Source organism: Capra hircus, chromosome 7 (assembly GCF_001704415.2).
Source record: "Capra hircus breed San Clemente chromosome 7, ASM170441v1, whole genome shotgun sequence".
Classification (NCBI taxonomy): domain Eukaryota; kingdom Metazoa; phylum Chordata; class Mammalia; order Artiodactyla; family Bovidae; genus Capra; species Capra hircus.
This window is the reverse complement of record NC_030814.1, coordinates 66,173,786-66,198,152: the sequence shown is the minus strand read 5'-3', so window position 1 is coordinate 66,198,152 and position 24,367 is coordinate 66,173,786. Positions and strand designations below refer to the sequence as shown.

The following is a 24,367-nucleotide window of genomic DNA, read 5'->3' as shown; positions in this document are numbered from 1 at the left end:
AGGAACGTTGATAACTCCAGCTTCTGAAGTAAATGTAGATCTGTTTGTTTTGTTTTCTCTCTTGCTTCATAATCTGTGCACTGCTGTAGGACACTGTAATGATGCTGGTGGAAGCTCGCACTGCTGTCCTTCTCCAGAGGGCAGGTCACATGTTCCATTGGCAGGAGACAGTCATAGTAGCTCACTGGGACCCTGAATAGCCGCAGGCCCTGGGAGTGGGGCACAGCCGTCTCGGGAGCCCTTCTAATGAGCCCACCGGCTTCTTGCCTGGCCTTTACTCCTGGCATGCCCACACCCTGTGGGTGCCCCAGGCTGACACCATCTGTCCTTCTGTCCTGAACTGTAGTGACCCCAGGACAGGCTGCTCTGGGGGCTACAGTGGGAGGCCTGGTCCCCTGCCCCATGGACCCCTCACTTGGGGTCTGCCTACAGTGTGGCAGGTCTCAGGAAGTGACGAGGAGCCCAAGGGCTGGAGCTCAGGGGCTCGGAGTCTCTGCAGCCAGCCCGGTCCTGGGTCTGGGTCATCCCTAAGAGTCCTCACTGGACAGGAGGGGCCAGGATGGGTTGTGGAAGCAAGAGGACACCCTCCCTGGGCAGAGCCAGCAGGGCCACTCTGGGTTGCATCCCTGCCAACAAGATTCTTGGTGTGGGGCGGGGCTCCTGACACTCTTGGCTGCTCCAGGAGGAGCCCAGAGCAAACTCCCATGTGATCTGGATGCGCTGAAGGTGAGAAGTCTCTGGCTCCACTGCCAGGACCCCATTACACTGGAAGCAACACATGTCTCAGGGCTTATACGTTTCTTTCCTTTATTTAAAAAAAAAAAAAAAAAATTTGGGGTGTGGTGTGCAGACACACCTTCCATGGCTTCGGGGAGGACACAGGCTCCAGACGGAAGCATGGGGTGGGGTGGGGGCTGCACCCTCCAGCACCTTGGGCAGAGTACTTGCTGGGGGCTGGGAGTGGGGCTACAGGGTGGGCAGGTGGGTCAGCGGGGACATGGCCACCATGGCTGGCCCACAACATCACCCCTCCCAGGCAGACCCAGTCTGCCGCCTGCGTCCACAGCTGCAGGGGCGGGGAGGGGCATCCAGGGAGGCTGGACACAGATGGTCCTTTACTGGGCCCAGGGGAAGGGCCTGGGCCTGGCAGGAAGCCGGCCTGCAGGACCTTGGGAGGGCTTGAGCCCTCATCCTCAGGCAGGCTGGGGGGCCTGAGCCTCCCCATTGAACAGAGCAGAGGCACACAAGCCCCGCATCCCAGCTAGGGCCCCACACGTGCTCTCCTACCAGAGAAACCGGGAATTCAGGATGCATTGCCATGTGCAGCTGAAACAAACAGGAGCCAACACCCTGCACCAACCCTGAGTGGGGCTGCAGGGGTGGTGGGCGGGCGGACCCTCTGCTCAGGGCGGGGTTAGGCTGACCCTGCCGCCCAAGTCCTGAGGGGGATTGTCTCTGCCGCCCCGCCCACCCCTCCATCACCTTGGAATAGGCAGCCAGCTCACCGCACGCAGAGAGGAGCCCTCCTGGCCCTGTAGGGGGCAGCGGCGTGGGCGGCAGGCACAGCAGTGGGGCCAGGTGGCCTGCCTGGGCTGGGGGGCGCCAGGCCAGTGGCCTAGGTGTAGAAGATGACTTCTGGAATCTGGCCGTCCTCCACCGACGTGCCATTGTTGTTCCCGGCCGCATAGCAGAAGGTGAAGCAGGTCTTGGCCCCTGTTGTGGGCGACTCATGGGTCACCTTGCGCAGGCCCTTGGTGCCATAGTGGGAGTCCGGGCCCTGCAGGGAGGACCCAGAAGGTCAGCAAGGATGTGCTGCATGAGAACAAAGCTCAGGGCCCACCCGGTGTGCGTAGCAGGCCTCCAAAGGAGGACACAAGGTTGTGCCCTCCCAGCCTTACATCCTTCGAGGTGGGCACTAAACTGGGAGGTGAGGTCCTGGGTGGGGCTCAAAGACCCTGAGTCTGGGCTGGGGGTCAGGTTCAGGGTTGGAGTCCTGGGTAGGTTTCTGGGGTCGGGGGCCTGGGTGGGGTGGGGTCAGGCACACCTTGAGTGTGGCGCAGGCCGTGTAGTTGACGTTGGGCAGCACCTCCACCGGCTCCTTGAACATGACTCTGAAGGTGCTGGCAGAGCCATCACAGCTGAAGCCCGTGTCGTTCTGGCCCAGGACCGTGTTACTGTCCGTGTGGATGATCTAAGGGCCAGAGCCGGGCACAGCTCACCCCGGTGCCCACAACCTGGTGCCCACCCACAGGACCCCACACAGCCTAGATCCAAGGACTGAGCTAACCTGAAAGGAGGAGGCCAATGGTGGGGGTAGAGAGGCATGGTCCTGGGTCCCCCTTGGCTAGGGGAGAGGGGTGGGATGTGAAGAAGGGGAGAGGAGAGGAAGGGGTGATCTGGAGGGACAGGGCCCGGAGGTAGGGGCAGGACCTGGATGTTCACTTGGTAATCTGTGGGCCCGTGGATAGAGCCGTAGAGCCCGAAGCCGACCACGAAGATGCGTTTGTTGACCGAGAACCTGAGGGCATGGGAGGAAGGAGATGCAGAGTGACCTTGATCAACCAGGCCCCGCCCCTCCCAATGGAGAGGCCCCAATCAGGCCCCGCCCCTGCGATTTGCCCCACCCACCTGATGCGGTCGCTCGTGCCGCTGTAGCCCCAGCGGCTCTCCACCTGCTGGAAGCGGTTGATGCTGCATTCCTTCCCGCGGAGGCAGCAGCGCGGCCGATCAATGAAGTCCACACGCGGCTTGGGGTTGACGGTGAAGTGCAGGAAGAGGCTGACCACCTCACGGTCCACCAGGATCCCCGACTGCGCGGGCCCTGTGGGCACAGGAGCGAGTTGGGAAGGATGGGGCAAACCGTGAGCGCACAAAGACACCAGAAGGCAAGACATAAGACCCAGCCTCTCTTCTCTGCAAACTGTCATGGGTCCAAGCAGCCCCCGGGGCGGAGGGGTGGGGGGTGGGTGTTAGTGAGGGGGAAATGGCCCTTCCAAGAGCGTTTGGGGAGCGGTCCCAGGTTGACATGGGGCCAATGCTCCAATCTGCTGGCTAATGGGGCAAAATCCCTTTCAGCTACTCTGGTCTCCTGACTTCCTCAGGGACCACCTAGGGGAACACCATGGGTCCACAGAGCTCATGGCCCCTGCCTGTCTACCCCAGGCACCTACAGATGCGGGGGTGCTGGCCCCAAGACAGGCCTGGAGCTGGGGAAGATTCTGGAGGTGGGAGCCTAGATGCAGCAACCCAAGAGCTCAGAGGAGCTTCTGGTGGGGAAGATCACCCTGCTGGGGTCTCCTGGGCCCCAGGGCAGGAGGATTACACCCGCCCCTGCCCACCACCTGTGGCAGGACAAGGTGCCTGCGACAGGCCTAGAGGGCACTGCCCTCCTTTACAGGAATCGCTCATTCACCAGCTTTGGGCTCGTTTCTGGGGCAGGTCAGCCATGGCTTGGCTCACAGACCCGGTAGCCCCATGTGCGCAGATTGCAGCAACAGGGGAGAGATGTCCGTGTATGATAAGATATCTTGTATCAATGTATGTAAGATGTCTTGTATCAATAAGATACAAGAGTGAACACAGACAGGAGTCACTCTTTAAATCTCTGCACAGAAAACAGAACGAAAACCACCTCTGACCTCAGTCCTGACACACACAGCCAAGGTAGTCTTTGGGGGACTTTTTCCCAACCTTCTCTCTACTTTCATTTTCAAGGGGAATAGAAGGGGCAGGAAAATTCTCCAAAACACAGTTGAGTGACAAACAGCCAAAGCCCCAGAGGTCCCACCCATAGCAGAAGGACAAGGCCCAGGTCTGGCACATACCCTCAAGAGCTTGCATGTGGGGGGAGAGTGCTCCAGCCCGGGGACCCTCATGGGAGGAGGGGCAAGGGGGCCAAGGAAGGCTGGAGGGTGGTACTTCCAGGAGACCTGAGACCCTGGGGGGCTCTGGCAACCAGGTGGGCTGAGGGACCAGGAGGAGAGCTATTTCAGGGTGACAAGCGGGGTTGGAGAAAGAGGGATCCTGCAAGGCTCACATAGGCATCTTGGATTGGGACATCTCAACACTACAGCTGAGGGCTCTCACCTGGAGGTCCCGGCTCCCCAGGGAACACTGGGCAATGTTTGTGACATACGTGATCATCAAGATAAGGGTGGGACTTCCCTAGCAGCCCAGTGGTTAAGAACCCACCGTGCAATGCAGGGGACTCTGGTTCAATCCCTGGTCGGGGAACTAAGTTCCCACATGCCACAGGGCAACCAAGCCTGTGCACCACAACCAGAGTCCATGCTCCAAAATGCAAGATCCTACGTCCCACAACTAAGACACAACGCAGCCAAATAATTAAAATTTTAAGAAAAAGACAAGCGGGGCTCTTGGGATCGAGGGAGTGGGGCTAGGGAGGCTGCTCCACACCCCACAGTGCCCAGGACGGCCCCATCACTGTGGTGCTGCCAGGGTCTGGTATGAGGAAGTGCTAAATATTTGATGGATAAAGTGAGCCCCACAGTACCGGAGATAGCCTCTGAGGCTGTACTCAAGTTCTGCCGTGCCACCAGGGACTGCCAGACAAAACACAGGTCAAGTCAAACTCTGATCATAGAGAGCTGACCCATAAAAGAAGTGTCTCCTCGCCACTGCATGGCAGACACACTGAAAAACGATCTGTTTGCTGTCGCTGTTCGATCTGGCAACCCTGAACCAGAGCAGGAACAGGAGCAGCATGGACCTGGGAAAGACCGGACGTGGTGCACCTGCTGTCGGCTAGAGCCCCATCCAGAACCTCCCAGGCCAGTGTGGCTCCAGGACCAAGGTTGGCATCAGCCACGAAAATGACCCAAAGGGGAGGCCCAGCCTCCTGGGGGAGGGTGCCAAGTTGGCAGCTACTGCCACATGGTCCAAAGGATTGGAGGGTCCCCACGGGGCGGGAGGCAGGGCCAGGGCCAACCCCGCCTGGTCCTGAGTGCCAACCCGAGCCCTGCAGCATGGCTCCGGACACCTCTCAGCCCTTCACAGCTCATGGAAGACCTGGATGCCACAGCCCATCCCCCAGATGTGAGCCCCCGTTGGGGATCTGCAACACTCAAGACACACGTGTGTGGACACCTGAGATGTGGAGACTCAGGATGGTTGGCCTCTGGGGGTCATTCCAACAACAGGGTCTCGAGGCCAGTCCTGTTCTCACACGGACACGGCTGGCGCCTGACCCACTGTGGCCAGGCTGAGGGTCATGTGACTCACACTCGGTCACACTCCTTCTCAGTGCCCCTGTTACCTGCAGCAAACTCCTCAATGGTCATCAGTGGGAAGCGGATGAGGGCCAGCGCCTTGCCCAAAACCTTCCGTTTGTTCTCGGGCGTCACCTGCAGCTGCTGCCGCTGACATTCAGCCTCGGACCAACGGACGACGGCTGTGAACAGGCGCACCTCTCGGATGCCCAGCGTGTCCCGCTCCAGCACCGCCACCAGTGTGTCTGCAGGGAGGGGCTGTCAGCGGGTGCGGCCCCACCTCGGGGATGAGGTCTAATGGCCCCTGGGCGGCGACCAGTGTGCCTCACCTAGGTCGATGTCCGTGAAGCCCTCAGCTGTGATGGCGTCAGCCGTGTTCTTGTCAATGTTCTCCAGACATAGGCTGGCAAGCTGTGGTTCATCAAAAAGTCTTGCCTGGAGAGTGGGAGGGCAGTAAGAGAAGAGCATGTCAACACCCAGCTGCATGAACCCTGGCTCCACACTGGGCGTGGATTTCAAGTCCTGGGAGCCGAGCAGCAGCCCAGAGATGATCATCCTCCAGGGTCCCAGACTCACAGTAACCACTGTCTGGGGGTGGGGGCGGGGGGAGGGCAGGCTTGCACCTCAAAAGTCAGGACACTAACAGGTTCAGGCTGGAGGTGGGCCCAGTCCTCCCCAGGTCAGGCAGGAGCCTTGGGGAAAGGGCCGAGAAGGACCCATAGGACACTGCAGAGATGTGCCCCTAATACGAGAACTCATGCACAGGGTGGGGCCCAGGGACAGAGGAGATTCTGGTTCCTTTCTGCCCGGGAAGCTGTGGGGCAGCCCGAACCCACACCCCTATGCATTATGCTCTGCCTAGGGCTGGGCTAGGAGGCCAGGACGCCCCACGTGGCTGCAGCTCTCAGGAAATGGTTGGGAACAGTCTCCACATGACAGCCCAGGCTCTAGCACTTGAGAGCAACTCAGCAGATGCGCTGGGGCCCAGATACCACAGCAGCGAGGGGTCACAGAGCCACACCTACACTTGGGTGCTGCCCTATCCCAGCCAGCTTCTCAGTGGTCCAGCCCCGCCAGTCAATGGGACCAGACAGCCTCAAACGTGCCCCTCTAAAAAACTTAGTAATGGAATACCTTTCTCCCCACACCTGAGCCCGGCACAAGGGCACCAAAACGTCCAAAGGAGCACAAGAGTAACCAGGGAAACTCACCCGCAGGGTGCAGGGTACAGTGAGGGAGGAATGTATCCTTCCACAAGATTTAGCAGACACCTAAAACTCAGAAATGCACCAACCCGACCTCTCCAGCCCCGGCGGCGGCGTCCTCACCCACTTATATCGCTGCCCAGACTCTGCACCTGTGCCCCAGCGGATCCCACGCCTTCCCCTCTCCCACATCCTCGCCCTGCCCCACAGCCCCGCCCCCTGCATCCCAGCCCTGCACCTGCGTCAGCAGCATGAATGCGTTGTCAGCCCGCAGGTTCTTTTTCAGGAACTCTACACAGTGGGCCTCAAGAGCAGGCACCGCATACTTCTTGGCAGTATACAGCGTGGTCATGACTGTCTCAGGCCCGATCTGAACTTCGTCTGAGTAAAGAAACCTAGGGGCAGAGGGGGGTGGTGAGGACAGCCTCCCTGCCCTCACCCTCCAGACTGGCCCAAGGAACCATCCAAACCAGCACCAGTTGCCCTCTGACCTGTGGACTTGACTCCTCAAAGGCAGTTACCAGGAAAAAGGAGCAGAGCTAAACTACCCACACGTTACCCACGGAATGTGTCTACACAGCAGGCAGCCTCTGTCCAACTCCTCTGTGGGCAGCATGGGACTTGCCCTGGGGCCAAAACCCTCTGAACAACCCTCTGGCCCAGCCACAGCCAGCTCAAGCTCAACCACTGATGGGACCAGAAATGCCAGCTGGAATTGCAGATATGGTGGCCATGGTGACCACCTGTCCTCAGGCCAACTCTTTGTGTGGGTCAGAAGTGGGGTCGATTACAAAACCACGGGGAGAGAGTGAGAAAGCAGCCCTTGGCCCATCTGGTGGAAGCACCTCAGGGTGGCCCTGGGCATGTAGGAGAAATGACGCGTGTTCACAACAGGACAATGCACAGGAAACCACCTGAGTGTCATCCACAGGCACAGCGGGAGTACAAGAGGGCAAGGGTGGAAGCCCAACCCAACCGGGAACAGCCCAAAGAGCAAGTTCCTGGAAGGTGCCCCCTCTCCTGGCACTCAGCACCCCCAGAACGCACTGGAAGCCTGCACAGCAGCAGCGGGGATCTGGCGGGGTCAGGGCCAGAATGACCATCAGTGTCAGCAGCTGAGCAGGACCTTGTAAGGGAACAGACCGGGACATGTGGGAGAAGATGGGAGAGCCCCTCACATACCAACGGCGGTAGTGTCCACCCTCTCAGAGGAACAGCCACGGTTGTCAAAACCCAGAGACAGAAAGAGAAACAGCAAAAATATACAGAGAGAGACAGACACAGAGATGGAGACGAGACAGAACAGCCTTTCACCCCATGTCTCGCCAGGCTTAGACTAAAGGGAGGGTTTGGCTAACTGCAATCTGTCACTTTTTTTGTCATTTTAAAAAATAGACATTATTTTAATTTTTAAAAATTATGGTAATATGTACATAAAATTTACCATTTTGACCATCAGTAGCATTAGGTACATTCGTATCACTGTGCATTCATCCCCACTATCCATCTCCAGAACTTTCTCAACTTCCCAAACTGAAATTCTGTCCCCATGAAACACTGACTCCCCGTCCCCTCCGCCAGCCCCTGGCCCCACCATCCACTTTCTGTCTCTGGATCTGACTCCTCTAGTTCCTCCTGTTAGTGGAATCAGACGGTCCCTGTCCTTTTGCATCTGGCTTATTTCACTGAGCATCATGTCCTCAAGATCCATCTATGTTGGAGCAGGTGTCAGAATCCTTTTGAAGGCCGAGTAATACTCCAGCATGTGGATGGGTCACACCTTATCCATCCCTCATCTGTTCACGACAGCTGGGGTGTTTCCGCCTTCTGGCTGTTGTGAATTCGCTGCTGTGAACGTGGGTGTGCAAATCTCTCTTCAGGTCCCTGCATCCCCTGCTTTTGGATCTGTGCCCAGAGTAGGACTGCCTGAGCACGTGGTGACTTTATGTTTAGACTCTGAGGATCCTCCAGACTGTTCCCACAGTGGCTGCCCCACTTCACATTCCCCCAGAAGTGCATCAGGGCCCCCATTTCTCCATGTCCTTGAGACAACTTGTTTGTTTAATATTGATAATAGCCATCTTGGTTGGTGTGAAGTGACAGCTCACTGTGATTTTACCACCTGGTTTGTAAATAAGTTTTTCTTGGCACTCAGCCCTGCCTACAGTTTACAGATTCTTCCAGGCCGCTTCTGCAGGATCAGCAGGCAGCATTGGAAGCGGCACCTTCTGCCCCTTCTCGCAGGCAGCCTGTTGACCCTGGTCTGAAAAGCTACCTAAAGACAGGGAAGTAAGATTACTCTACCAAGTGTTTGTGGTCAGCCCACAGAATTCAGCGTGGTTAGATGGAGCTAACAGGAACTGATTTACATCCGAGGGTAACTGTGGATACCAGAGGGGAGAAGATGACACAGTTGGGGCAGGGGGCTGGGAGCACACAACACAGATGGGACTGGATATGAATGGGACCAGCCAGTCAAGGCCCTGCCCGTGGTGCTCAGAGCAGGGACAGGTTCACTCCATTTTCTTCCACTTTTTCGTTTCTCTTTCTCTCCCTCCCTCTCTCTTTCTGTAAATCAATGCCACTTTTATAATCAGAAGGGAAAAGAACTTCCCTGGCCATCCAGAGGTTAGGATTCTGCATTTCCACTGCTGAGGGCCCAGGTTTGATCCCTGGTCAGGGAACTACTAAGGTCCCCCATGTCCTGAGGCCAACAACAAAAAAGGCAAAAAAGTAAACTCCACGTTTGAAAAGCTATTTGACCGTGTAGGATAACCTCCAAGCTACACATATGTCCACAGAGCTTGCCGGCCTCCTTGGTGCTGCCCCCACGGCTTCCTGCAGTCTGTGTATAGCACCCCTACCCCAAATCACTAGATTTGTTTTAAAGTCCTTGAGGAAAAAAAATTGAAACTCAGAAAGAAAAAATAGAGGTTGAATTAAAAATTCTTACATTAGGTTATTTCTTTAAAAATTCTGAGTACAAGGAATAAAAACTGGGAGATTCACCAACACACGAGTGAACCTGACACTATGATGCTCAGTGAGAGAAGCAGAGACGCAGGGTGTGATCCCATGGACGGGAAACGTCCAGAACAGGCTGATCCACAGACACAGAGAGTGGGCTCTTGGTTGTCAGGGGCTGGGGAGGGTGTGGTTCTGGGGATGGACTGTTCTGGAATTAAGAGGTGGCAGCTGGGTGCTCTGTGGAAAAACTAAATGCCACTAATAGTACACTGTACACTTTCAAGGGTGAGTTGAACAGTATGTGAAATATATTTTGACACAAAAAATGCAAAATATGAAGACAGGGGGATGTTCAGAGCCCACCCCTCATTGAGGAGTTGAGTTCTAGAAATCTCGAGGGAGTCGCTTCTGGGACTCTGGAGGCAATATCCCCAGGGTTCTATTTATTAACCATCAGGTATGTCTGTCCCACCCCTTGGTGGGAAGGACTTGGAAGGTCTTACTTGAGTAGCGCCAGGAAGGCAGCCGGCTCCACATCAGGCAGCTCGATCTCGGTGGACGTAGTGGCCATTCCCCCATTGAACATGGCGTCAAAGACAGCGCTGCCCACAGCCAGCACGAACCTAGGGAGTCAGAGAAGGCCTGGTTACCCTCTGCAAGGCCCACCAGTCCCCAACTGCCCAAGCCTGGGGTCTCTTGGGGCCCTGGGATGTGGACGGCTGGCATCCCCGCAATAGTAACACCCTGCCCAGAGCATCCTGCCCTAGATGCTTCCGGAAGGAAGGCCCTGAGGACTGAGAAGTTAGCGCCTGTGGATTAACAGTGAGAGGGCACAGATGCAAAATCATCTCCCTGGGGCTGCACGGATGACAGCTTTCTGCCAGTTCCACAGGCCACAGGCAGCTCAGGCACCCTCCAACTCGTTCGCTCCCATCATTCATTCACTCACTGATTCATTCAACCACTTGCTCCCTCATCGCTCCCTCATTCATTTATTCACTTGTTTAACCATCGCTCAACCACTCACTCACTCCACTGCTCTACACACATCTCCCGGGGTCAGGCTGCCGGGGAAGGCCTGGAGGGAACGTTAGAACCGTGTTGAGTCCGTGGGGAAGGGTGTCGAGGCCAAGGGGGAGTTAGGATGTGAGTGGCCTTGGGGGCCTCAGGGTTCCACCAGTTGTGTACTCATGGTCCCCAGGCCTGCCCCATGACAGCCTTCCCCAAAAGGCCAGCCCCCTGCAAAGCCCTCTTCTCTGGATTGCAAGCCACCATGCCTGCATCACACCTGCTCCCTGGGTCCTACCGTGACCCATGCAGGGCTCTGAGCACCCACCCCCATGCAAAATCTCTGGACTCAGCAGTGACAGCCCACTCCCCAGCTTCTCTCTGCCCAGTGACCCTCCCCACAACTCCCAGCAGACCCCACCCAGGCATCCCTCACTCCCTGAAAGAAGAAGCCCGTCCACCCCTGCTCCTACCCACTCCTCCGTCGTGGATGTGTGCTCCCAGCTCTGCCAGGCCCTGGTCGGGCCCCTAGTCCTGCACAGGGCTTAACAGCACCCCAAAGGCCAGGCCAGAGATGGGGGCCAGGTGAGAAGCCAAATGTAGTGGATGAAAGGAGTGTCACCAAAGTCACATCCCCCTGTAACGTCAGGATGGGACCTCATCTGGAAACAGGGTCTTTGCAGATGTCACTTGCTAAGCCCAGGCTACCCTTATCCAGGCTGGGCCCTGACGCAATGGCTTATGGTAAGACACCAAGGAGAGGTCGCACGGTGAGGGAGGCAGAGACTGAGGTGAAGCATCCATAAGCGCAGGCTGCCTGGGGCCCCAGAAGCTGGCGGAGCCTCTGGAGGGAGCACAGCCTTGGATACCCCATAGTAGACTTCTGGGTTCCAAGAGAGGATGACTGATGCGGCTTGCTCCACCATCTGGCCACCCCAGGATGCCCATGCCCTGTTCAGCTGCCAGCCCTGTTGTGTCCTCGGAGCCCCACTCATTTGCTGCAGCATCTGCGTCTCCAGCCACACACACAATCCATATTTGCAGTGCCTTCCTGCTCCTCCTTTCTCCTAGATACAACAGAGCATCTTGATCTTCTATAGGGAAAACCTTCCCTGACGATTCATTGGGAGGACATAAGGGGCAGACCAACCGGGCCTGGTGTGTCTGTGCAGGGCCCAGGATGGTGGGCTATACATGTCCTCAGTGTTCCCAGTGGACAAGGTGACAAACTTCAGGCCTGGAAGAGCAACTGGGTCTAGGGGAATCTGATCATCTCCACCTGCAGCCCTGCCCACCAGGCCCCTCACTGGCCTCCTGCCAGGAGTCTCCTATCCCCACTTCTCCGTCCACCCTCAAAACCATGATGATGAATATGGCAAATCAAAACCACCATGAGGGGACTTCCCTGGCAGGCCAGTGGCTAAGGATCCACCCACCAATGCAGGGGACGCAGGTGTGATTCATCCCACATGGAGCAGCTCTATACAGTCAGCAAAAACAAGGCCAGGAGCTGACTGTGGCTCAGATCCTGAACTCCTTACTGGAAAATTCAGACTTAAAGTGAAGAAAGTAGGGAAAACCATAGACCATTCAGGTATAACCTAAATCAAATCCCTTACGATTATACAGTGGAAGTGACAAATAGATTCAAGGGATTAGATCTGACAGAGTGTCTAAAGAACTATGGATGGAGGTTCATGACATTGTACAGGAGGGTGGTGATCAAAACCATCCCCAAGAAGAAGAAATGCAAAAAGGCAAAATGGTTACCTGAGGAGGCCTTACAAATAGCTGAGAAAAGAAGAGAAATGAAAGACAAAGGAGAAAAGAAAAGATATATCCATCTGAATGCAGAGTTCCAAAGAATAGCAAGGAGATAAGAAAGCCTTCCTCAGTGATCAATGCAAAAAAATAGAGGAAAACATCAGAATGGGAAAGGCCAGAGATCTCCTCAAGAAAATTAGAGATACCAAGGGAATGATGCTTTTGAACTGTGGTGTTGGAGAAGACTCTTGAGAGTCCCTTGGACTGCAAGGAGATCCAACCAGTCCATTCTGAAGGAGATCAGCCTTGGGTGTTCTTTGGAGGGAATGATGCTGAAGCTGAAACTCCAGTACTTTGGCCACCTCATGCGAAGAGTTGACTCACTGGAAAAGACTTTGATGCTGGGAGGGATTGGGGGCAGGAGAGGAAGGGGACGACCAAGGATGAGATGGCTGGATGGCATCACCAACTCGATGGACATGAGTTTGAATAAACTTTGGGAGTTGGTGATGGACAGGGAAGCCTGGCATGCTGTGATTCATGGGGTCCCAAAGAGCTGGACACGACTGAGCGACTGAAATGAACTCAAGGGAACATTTCATGCAAAGACGGGCACAAAAATGGACAGAAACAGTATGGACCTAACAGAAGCAGAAGATATTAAGAAGAGGTGGCAAGAATACACAGAAGAACTATACAAGAAAGATCTTAATGATCCAGAAAACCATGATGGAGTGATCACTCACCTAGAGCCAGACATCCTGGAGTATGAAGTCAAGTGGGCCTTAGGAAGCATCACTATGAACAAAGCTAGTGGAGGCGATGGAATTCCAGCTGAGCTATTTCAAATCCTAAATGATGCTGTGAAAGTGCTGCACTCAATGGGCGAGCAACTTTGGAAACCTCAGCAGTGGCCACAGGACTGGAAAATGTGTTTTCATTCCAATCCCAAAGAAAGGCAATGCCAAAGAATGTTTACCACACAACTGGACTCATCTTACATGCTAGCAAAGTAATGCTCAAATTCTCCAAGCGAGGCTTCAACACTATGTGAGCCAAGAACTTCCAGATGTTGAAGCTGGATTTAGAAAAGGCAGAGGAACCAGGGCTCAAATTGCCAACATCCTTTGGATCATAGAAAAAGCAAGAGAATTACAGAAAAACATCTGCTTCATTGACTATACTAAAGCCTTTGACTGTGTGAATCACAACAAACTGGAAAATTCTTAAAGAGATGGGAATAGTAGACCACCATACCTGCCTCCTGAGAAATCTGTATGCAGGCCAAGAAGCAACACTTCAAACCGGACATGGAACAACAGACTGGTTCCAAATTGAAAGGAGTATGTCAAGGTTGTATATTGTCAGCTTGCTTATTTAACTTATACACAGAGTACATCATGTGAAATGCCAGGCTAGATGGAGCACAAGCTGGAATCAAGGTTGCCAGAAGAAACAGCAATAACCTTGGATATGCAGATTACACCACCCTTATGGCAGAAAGTGAAGAAGAGCCTCTTGATAAAGGTGAAAGAACACAGTGAAAAAGCTGGCTTTAAAACTCAACAGTCAAAAAACAAAGATCATGGCATCTAGTCCCATCACTTTATGGCAAATAGATGGGGAAACAATAGAAAGAATGACATGTTTTATTTTGGGGGGGCTCCACAATCACTGCAGATGACAGTGGCTGCAGCCATGAAAATTAAAAGATGCTTGCTCCTTGGAAGAAAACCTATGACAAACCTAGATAGGATACTGAAAAGCAGAGACATTAGTTTGCCGACAAAGGTCCATCTAGTCAAAACTATGGTTTTTTTCCAACAGTCATGTATGGATGTGAGAGTTCCACCATTAAGAAAGCTTAGTGCTTAAGAATTGATGCTTCTGAACTGTGGTAGTAGAGAAGACTCTTGAGAGTCCCTTGGACAACAAGGTGATCAAACCAGTCAATTCTAAAGGAAATCAGTTTGAATATTCATTGGAAGGACTGATGCTGAAGCTGAAGCTCCAATACTTTGGCCACCTGATGTGAAGAAAGAACTCATCTGAAAAGATCCTGATGCTGGGAAAGGTTGAAGGCAGGAGAAGGGGACAACAAAGGATGAGATGGTTGGATGGCATCAGTGACTCGATAGACATGAATTTGAGCAAGCTCCGGGAGTTGGTGATGGACAGGGAAGCCTGGTGTATACAGTTCATGGGATGGCAAAGAGTCGGACCCAACTGAGCAACTGAACTGAACTGACACGCCCCAGGGCAACTAAGCCCACGTGCCACAACTAGTGAGCCCATGCAGCATAACGAGAATTCCATGCGACACAAGCAAAGACCCCAACAGGAGGCAATGAAGATCCTGAATGCTGCAACTAAGATATGATGCAGCCAAATAAATTAAAAAAAAAAAACAACCACCACGAGCCACTCCAGTATTCTTGCCTGGAAAATTCCATGGACAGAGGAGCCTGGTGCATTACAGTCCAGAGTCGCAAAGAGTCGGACACAACTGAGCATGCATGCACTTACAGTGATAAGAGTCAAAAGCCTCTGCAAGATAAAAATTAATGAGAAAGTATGATGGAAATGCAGTATCAAAGCAAAAGCATCAGTTAAAAAAAACCCACCATGAGACATGACCTTATCCCTTGGACCACCAGCTAGAATAAAAAACCTAGACGATGACGAGAGCTGCTGAGGATGTGGAGAAATCAAGTCCTCAAGCAGGATGACAGGGGCAGGGGTCATGAGGTGTGTAGCTGTGGTGGATAGGCCAGTGGGTTACCAGCGGGCAAAACATGAAGTTCCCGTCGACCCGGCAGTGCCACTCCCAGGTTATGTGCCTGAGAGAAGTGAACACACACGTCCTCACAAAACCTGTGCAAGAGTATTGAGCGTGTCATGATCCACAGACTCCTGAAGATGCAAGCGACTCAACGTCCATCAACAGATGACAGACGAGCAATGAGCACATCATCCATACAAAGTGGTCCGTCCATACAAGGGGTGTTAGTCACCTTAAGAAGGAGATTTCGACTCAGGTTACAACACGAATAGACGTTGAGGACATGATGCTCAGTGAGAGAAGCCAGACACAGAATAACACAGAGTTTGGTTCAACTCACAGGTCCCTAAAGGAGTCAGATCCACAGAGACAGGGAGAAGATGGTGGGGCCAGGGGCTGGGGAAGGGGATGGGGAGTCAGTGTTCCATGGGGACAGAGTTTTGGTGGGGATGGTTGCAAACAACATGGATATGCTTAGTGCCACCAAGCTGTGTACTTAAAAATGGTTAAAAGGGTGAATTTTATGGTATGTGTATTTTACAACTTAAAAATTAAAAAGAAAGACAGAATGACATAGTACCCTGAAGGGACAGGGAAGAAAGACCAGCTAAGCAGCTTTGGGAAACAGGTTAAAGGCCAAAAGAACTGCATACAAATACTGTGCTTCATGCAGAAAAAGCATTTTTCACAGGAGAGGGAAAGCAGCTCTGAAACTACACATATGGTGCCACTAAGCAGACATGTGCAGAATGAGAGCCAGGTTCTCAGAACTGGAGAAGAGAGTTACAGGTGAGGGGAAGGGAGGCTGGGACGAACTCTCCAAGGCTGAGCCAGAGCCAGAGGGACTCAAGTTGATCTCATGGCTTTTAGGTGGGTGAATGGATGGATGGAGACAGAGACACAGAAATAGAGGTTGTGTGTGTGTTGGTATATTTCCTCGCTCTATCTGCTAAGAAGGTCTCTAAACAACAATACCCCAGCAGCAGTGAGCATACCTAGCACCTGTATCTTGGTTTCTAAATACCATTTTCCACTAAAAGGAGAAATGGTTGATTCCTGGGCTGAGGGAGGAGAATGATGAGATGAACTTGGGGTATCCTGTGGGGCCAAAAAGTAGTCATTCTCCCAACATGACAGGTCAATGTTAAAAGGAATTGAGCCAACTGTAAGGACTTCCAAAGGCCAAATCTGGGACAGTAATGCTCATACCAGACAATGACCCACAGGATAAACAACTGTGAGTCCATGATGAAATAAATATATAACGAAGGAGGTGTGTGAGCAACAGGGAAGGGACAGCTTTTCCTTTCAGAATCCCAGTTAACAAATGGAGAAGGAGTTATGGAAATAGGAAATCACCATATGGCAGATGCCAGAGTAAACAACTCTTTCCAGCTAGAACCACCATCCACAGATACTCCAACAGCGGGCAAAGGAGGAGGGGAAAGGGGATGTCTACACAGAGCATCCCTCAGGAGGGAAGGGTGATGACGAATGGACGGCAGGGACACCCCAGTGGAGAAACCTGCCCTATGGCCAAGGCTCACCGTACAGATGGACAGCACAGGCTCGGAAGTTTTACATTAAACACACGAAGGGGGTGAGAGGAGAAAGATGAGGAAAGATACACCCTGCAGACAGAAAGCACCAGTGAGCTGGAGTGGTTGCCCTGATACCAGACAAGACAGATGTGAAGACAGGGAATGTTACTGGAAAGTGGACGTTTCCTACGAACAGAGGATCAGTACACAGGAATGGGTAACAGCGCAAACAAACACACAGCTGAGTCCCAACCCACACAAAGAGAAACCAAGCATAAAGAGGCGGAAGAGACAATCCAACAGTTTCCACTGGAGGTTTCAACACCTCACTCTTCACAACTGACCAACAGCCAGAATGAACAACGCCACCAACATACCTTTACGGAACTGTCAGCCCAGGGGCTTCCCCAGTGGTCCAGGGGTTAAGAACCCACCTTCCAGTGTAGGGGACTCAGCTTGGATCCCTGGTCAGGGCACTAGGATCCCACGGGCCATGGGGAAACTGAGCCCCCATGTTGCAACTGCAGAGCTTGCACGCCACAACTAGAGGCCCCGCGTGCTGCAAACAAGACCTGCCACAGAAAATAGATTCCTTAAACTCCCCAGACAGAACCCTCAGCCCGGTGATGGCAGAATGCACACTCCAGGAATATTCTCCAGGACAGACCAGGTACAAGGTGAAACAAATATACTTACAGGCACTAAAAGAAGTCAAAGCTTATTCTCCAAACAGAGGAATTAAATTATACACCAATAACAGAAAGATCTCTGAGAAATTCCCAAATATTTGGAAATGAAACAACACTTCTAAGTAACCCATGGGTCAGGGAAGGAACACAAGGGGAATTAGAAAAGATCTTGACTGGGTCAAAAATGCACACGGCACATCAGAGTGTAAGGAATACAGCTGAAACACTGCTTGGGGTAAACATTATGTATCCATTAAATAAAGATCTAAAATCAGCAACCTAAGCTTCTGGGAATTAACTGGCCGATCCAGTGGTTAGGACTCGGCACTTGCACTGCCGGGGTCTAGGTTCTATCCCTGGTCAGGGAATGATGATCTCACAAGACATGCACAGAGTGACCAAAAATTAATAAAAAATAAAATCAGCAAGTTAATCTTCCATCTCAGGAATCTAGAAAAGAAAGAGCAAATCAAGCCCAAAGAACAAAGAAGATAGTAAAAGTGGGAGCAGGAATTAATGAAACTGGGAATCGGAAAATAGAGATAAATCAATGAAACCAAAAGGTCACTCTTTGAGGGGAAAAATCTCTGCTAGAACTTTAGCTAAACTGATCAAGAAAGAAGACACAAGTTACCAAAATCAGAAATGAAAACGGAATATCACTACGACTGATGGTAAAAGAATTTTGAAACAACTTTATGTCAACAAAGACAACTTAGAGGAAATGGATGACTTCCTGTAAAGACAAACTGCCAACACTCACTGAAGACAGAGAAATCTAAACAAACAAATAACAAGTGAACTAGTCACTAAAAATCTTCTGGGACTTCCTTGGTAGTACAGCGGGTAAGAATCTGCCTGTCAGTGCAGGACACGGGTTCAATCTCTGATCTAGAAAGATCCCACATGCCGTGGGGCAACGAAAGACCACACACTGCAACTCCTGAGCCCACGTGCCTGGAGCCTGTGCTCTGCAATGAGAAGCCACCTAATGAGAGGCCCACACACTGCAATGAAGAACGGCCCCTGCTCACCACAACTGGAGAAAGCCCTCATGCAGCAACGAAAACCCAGCACAACCAATTAAAAAACAATATCTCCCTACAGGGAAGTCCCTGGTGGTCCAGTGGTTAAGACTCTGAGCTTCCACTATAGGGGGCACAGGTTCGATCCCTGGCTAGGGAACTAAGATCCCATAAGCCCCACAGTGCAGCAAAAAAACAAAAAGAAAAAATCTCCCCACAAGGAAAAGCCCATTCCCAGAAGAAATTAACACCAACCCTCTGCATATTCTTCTAGAAAGCAGAGGAGGAGGGAACATTTCCCAATTCACCTATGAGGCCAAAGACATTACTGAGTCCTCGGGCATCATGGGGGGTGGGGAATGGAGAAGCCACTTTGGAAACCAGTTTGGCGGTTTCTTAAGATGTCACATGTAAGCGTTACCTTGTGGTTCCAACATTTGACCCTCAAGGTATTTACCCAAAAGGAACAGTACTTCCATACGCAGATTTCTGCACAAATGTTGAATGTTCATGGCAGTATTATTCCTTATAATAAAAAGCTAGAAATAACCTGTTTAACCTGTATGCCCATATAACCCATATGACTGGTGAATGGACAAAGTGTGGTCCATCCATGCAATGGGATTCAGCAGTAAGATGAATTACTTTGGCAATAAAAAGAAATGAGCTGTCGATTCAAGGATGTGGATGGATCTCACAAATAAGACACTGAATGAAAGAAGCCAGGTCAAAACCTACACATTCTGTCATTCTAATTATATGAGATTTCTACAAATGGCAAAACTAGAGCCTGTGCTCCACAACAAGAGAAGCCACTGCAATGAGAAGCCCGCACACTGCAACTAGAGTGTGGCCCCTGCTCGATGCAACTAGAGGAAAGCCCACACAGCAACACAGACCCAGGGCAGCCGAAAATAAACAGATTTGAAAAAAAGAGAAAGACTCAGTTTGGGAATTCTCTGGCAGTCCAGTGGTTAGGATTCTACGCTTTCACTGCTGAGGTCGAAGGTTCAATCACTGGTCAGGGAACTAAGATGCTTTGAGCCATGTGGTGTAGCTGAGAAAACAAGATTTGGTTCTTCAGTTGTGAGGGCCACATTTCAAGTGCTCAGTAGCCATGTGTGACCAGAGGCTAAGACTGGAGAGGACAGATCTAGAACATTCCCATTGTCACAGAAAAGTCTACTGGACAGCACTGGACCATGGAATCAGTGGAACAGCTATTAACACCAAAAAGGATTCAGAAAGAAATCATTCCAGTGGATAAAAGTAAATGCGCAAGGCCCCACAGCTTCACAGCAAGAACCAGCTAAGAAATATGTAATGGAGAAACTATGCGCAACAGAAAAAACAAAAACCAAAAAACCCAACACCTAGCAATAAATGTGCATGAGCTACATGCTGCTAAGTCGCTTCAGTCGTGTCCGACTCTGTGCAACCCCAGAGACGGCAGCCCACCAGGCTCCCCTGTCCCTGGGATTCTCCAGGCAAGAACACTGGAGTGGGTTGCCATTTCCTTCTCCAATGCATGAAAGTGAATAGTGAAAGTGAAGTCGCTCAGTCGTGTCCGACTCTTCGCGACGCCATGGACTGCAGCCTACCAGGATCCTCCATCCATGGGATTTTCCAGGCAAGAGTACTGGAGTGGGGTGGGCACAAGAGCTATGCAAAGAAACTATAAAACTGCGAGTTCCCTGGTGGTCCAGTAGTTAGGACTCCATATGCTCACTGTCGAGGGGGCCTGGGTTCAATCCCCAGAGAGGAAACTAAATCCCAAAATCCGGCAGCGTGGCCAAAAAAACCAAAACAAAACATAAAACTACAAAACTTCCCTATGGAAACACAAAAGCACCGTGCATAAATGGAGACAACATGTGCCCATACTTTGTATACTAAACTGTCAGCTCTCCCAACCTGGTATCTTTGCCAAGACAAACCCCTCCAGTTATTTCTTAAGCATTTGACAAACTGATTCTAAAGATTATAGGGAACCACTGACCCAGGGACTGGTCAAATACAGCCCTTGGGCCCAATCCAGCCCACCAGTTGTTTTTGTAAATAAAGTTTTATTGGCACACAGCCATGCACATTCATTTCTGTCTTGTTGTGTTCACACTGCTACAGCAGAATTAAGCAGCTGGGACACAGACCATGTGGCCTACTGACTACTTATTGTCTGGCTCTTTACAAAAATTTGCTGGTACTGTCCTGGAAGGTAAATTCCACAGGGAAAGAGATGTCTTTTATTAGCACCATTTCAGAGACTGCTGGATTGAGCAAGAGATGGACAGGAGGAAGGGATGGACAGATGGGTAACTGATCCTGAAACAGCTAAATGTGTGAGACGAGCTGAAAAAGCCTTCACGAAAAGTCTTGAACAAAACTGGGAAGAACAGCCACAGCAGTTGTCAAAATCCACCACAAAGCCAGTCACCAAAAAACATGCTATTTAGCTAAGCACACACAGAGATTGCTGTACTTTGGGGACATCTCTGTGTTGCTAAGTCTCCAGTGATATGTGAATAAAGGTATTTTTAGATATTAACGTGGGGCCATCAAACTGTACCGTGCTACCCTGAAGATGCTCAGCACTTCCTCAGAGGGAACCCTGTGAGTATAGACACTGGACTGATGCATTTCCTGAGCACCCAGTGTGCCAGGCATTTTCCTGGGCTTGGCAGGAGGGAGAGCAGCAAGACGTTGCTCATAGCAAGCCAAGGACAGCCATCACAGAGGAAGTTAGAAGGAAAAAGAGCTATGAAAAAGCAGTACAGTGGAGAGGGGATGGGGGTGGGAGGCAGACTCTGAACGAGGCCTGAGCTTGCCCTAGCCAGAGCTGGCCCCTCTGCCGTTACGTATGCCAGGCCCTCCTGCGCCCCATGCACCAGGTCGCCCTTCACCCAGAGTCCACACCATTCTGCGCCCCAGCCCCAGATCACCACAAGCCTGGATCCTGGGAAATGGTGGCTGCAGACCCAACAGCCTTTCTGGAAGTTGGCATGAGCCCTGCCCTCAGTCTGCTTTGTGAAGTAAGCTCAGGTCCAGTTCAGCAGTCACCAGCTCTGCACTAATGCCCTTCCCGCCCCAGGCCCTGTTTCTGAATCCCACGTGGCGTTTACTTGTGTCCTCAGGCTCCTCCCAGGACCGTCCTGGGGACCTGCCGGTGTCCTGGCCCTGAGGCATGCCCCACTGGGTTTATCTGGTTATTTTCTCCAGGTGGACTGGTTTCCTGGGACTCCTCTAACAAGTTACTGCAAATTGGGTGACTTGAGACAATCTCAAGTTCTGGAGGCTGCAGGTCCAAGATCAGGGACACGCTGCCTGCAAGGCTCTGCCCTTCTCAGCTTCTGGGGGCCCCAGGCAGACTGTGGCTTGTGGCCACATCCCTCCAGTCTCTGCCCGGTCCCTCTTCTCCATGTCTCTCACATGGGCACTTGACACTTGGATTTAGTGCCGTTCAGATTATCCAGGATGATCTCTTCTTGAAACTCTTAATCACATCTGCAAAGACCCTTTTCCCAATAAGGTCCCGTTCATGGGTTCTGAGCATTGGGACTTGGACACAACTTGGGGGCCACCATCAACCCAAGACACTGGGACTCAGGGCTGGGGGTGGAGCACACCGGGGGGAGGAGTCTTTCCTGCTGGGGGTGCTGACACCCCCAGGACCATCAACTTAGCCACTTGGTTAAGGGGCATCTGCTGGGTTTCCCCAAGATGGGGTTCCAATCTGCTCCTTACAAGCCACTCCCTTAATGCAGCCCATCCGGGAGGGAGGCGGGGGTGAGGTCCAGCCTGGAGCTGGGCGCATGCTGTGAGGAATTCTCCCCACTCCTGTCTGCTCCAGCAGCAATGCTCCAGAGTGTTTCCTGGAGCACCGGGTTACATCCCCACCAGCCTGTGGGGCCAGCCTGTGGAGGATGAGCCCAGGCACTGTGATTAGGACCTGGTTAGTCCCAGGGTTGGTTGGTCACAGGGTCCACCCTCCCAGTGGCTCCAGGAAGGAAGTGTCTAATGGTCGGTCCCAGGTCATAGAGGTGGAGGGAAACTGAGGCTCAGGAGAGCCCAGGGTCACTCACGCACCTGATCGCGGCAGGTAACATTTCACAATGCAAATGAAATAACAACCCAAAGGCTGAAAAGAAAAGGAACTAGAACCTTCCATCAAAAGGATCCACAGAGCAGGAATATCAAACAAGAAAGGCATGACAGAGGCTGGGGCTCCTGGGTCACAAGGCAACCAGCCCCCTGGGGAATTCGCAGGGGAAGGGAGAGGGTTAGGGCAGGGACAAGCCCCAGGAGGTCCTGGGGACACCCTCACAGGCCTGGAATCTTCCTCGGACAGGAATCTAGTCCCAGTTGCACATAAATAACCAGGAAAGGGCCAGAAAGAAGAATCTCGAAGACACAGGCCAAGTAAAAGCCACATGCCAGAATGGTGAAGACAACCCTCACAGCGGGTTGGGGACTCTCCAGGCAGAGCTGCAAGAACCCCCAGCCCCCTCCCCCAACAGAACCCTCCCAGCATCCCCCAGCAAGCAGTTGGCAGGGTGGTCTCTGATACCAGCCGCGCCCCACCCAGGAGTCTGGAGGCTGCACCCCTGAGACTGGCAGAGATGTGGGCCTGCACCAAGGAAAACCCCATTCAAGAGAAGACCTGGGATGTACGGTGTCAGGGTCTGGGGTTCACGAGGTGGGAGTTGAGCGGGGCTCTGGGGGGTCCCAGCCCCAGGAGGGAGAACTCGGGGGAGGAGGTCACTGGGGCCCAGTGGAGGAGGCGGAAGGAGATGGGGTCTCTGCAGGTCCTTCGGCTGTCCAGGCTGGGGTCTGCAAGGCCTGGAAAGCCTGGCAGGGGTTGAAGGGTCACAGAGATGCAGCGAGTGAAAGAGGTCAGCGCACCTGGGAGATTTCGGGCATGAGCGCAGGGTCAGGGATCATAGAGCCAGGAGACTCCAATGAGGGTGGAGGGGCAGGGGTCGCAGGAGCGGACTATGGCTGGTATCTGGAAGTCCCGGCTGGACGGAGGCCTGGCAGGGTCACAGGGCCTTAAGGGTGCTGGGACCCGGGGGCGGTGGGGGAGGGCAGGTCCCCAGGACAGCAGGGGTTCCAGGAATGGCTGGTGCTGGGTCCCCGGGGCTGGCGGTTTTCCTGAGGGGAGGCGGGGAGTGGGATCCCAGGAATGACTGAATCCTGGGGAGGGGGGTGGGGGTAGGGGTCCGGTCCCAGGGATGACCGGGTCCCGGGGATGACCGGGTCCCGGGAAGCGGCAGCGTCTTGGGGGATGACGGAGTCCCGGGGGGCGGGCCTCGGTGCTAACCCGGTCCCAGGTCGGGCGGCGGTCCCGGACGGCGGCCCACCTGTGCGCCGGGATGCGCTGCGCGCCGAGCCCCTTGCCCACCAGGAAGTGCACGTCGCAGAGCACCTCGTTGTTGAAGAGGAAGGCGAAGCGCTCCTTCACCGTGGGCTTGGTGGCCTGCCAGTTGTAGACGGGCTCGCGGAGCAGCGCGGCCGCCCCCGGCTCCTCGGCCGCCCGCTCCCCGCCCGCCGCGGCCTGCGCGCCCGGCCCCGACACCGACACCGGCGGGGGCGGCCCGGGGACGGCGGGGGCCGGGGCGGCGGCGGCGGCGGCCGCGTTGCCGGGGGCCGGGGCGGCGTTGGCGCTGGGCCCGGGGCCGCCCCCCGCGCCCGGGCCGACCCCCGGCGGGCACGACGCGCGCCCGCCGCTCCCACCCGCCGCCATCTTGTCGGTGCGGCGCCCGGCGGGGCGGGCCGGGCGGGGGAGGGGCGGGAGGAGAGGGGAGGAGCGAGGAGACGGGGGACGGAGGGGAGAGGAGCCGAGCGGGAGGGGAGAGGGAGGGGCGGGGCGGGGGCAAGCAGAGGCCGATGGAGACCGTACCTCAGACCCCGGGCCTAGACCCCAGAGCCCCGACCTCAGACATGGGACCCCTCACGTGCTAGATCTCGTACTTCAGACCTGGGACCCCGACCCCAGATTCTAAATCCTGTACCTCAGACCCACAACCCCGGGTTCTAGATCTGTTGCCTCAGACGCTGGACCCCGGGTTCTAGATCTGTTACCTCAGATCCCCAACCCCGGGTTCTAAATCCTGCACCTCAGACCCCTAACTCCGGGTTATAGATCTGTTAGACACTGGACC

The 24,367-nt window shown here is 53.5% G+C and overlaps 1 protein-coding gene across 1 annotated transcript; it reads right to left on the bottom strand.

Moving 5' to 3' along the window:
• BTBD2 (BTB domain containing 2) lies at positions 791-23,958 on the bottom strand. Its single transcript, XM_018050404.1, has 9 exons — positions 23,567-23,958; positions 9,904-10,023; positions 6,672-6,828; positions 5,558-5,663; positions 5,276-5,473; positions 2,629-2,821; positions 2,431-2,518; positions 2,045-2,191; positions 791-1,777 (listed from the first exon to the last, which is right to left on the bottom strand). Exons 1-9 carry the CDS (start codon positions 23,947-23,949, stop codon positions 1,616-1,618), a joined length of 1,554 nt encoding a protein of 517 aa, XP_017905893.1. The 5' UTR covers positions 23,950-23,958; the 3' UTR covers positions 791-1,615.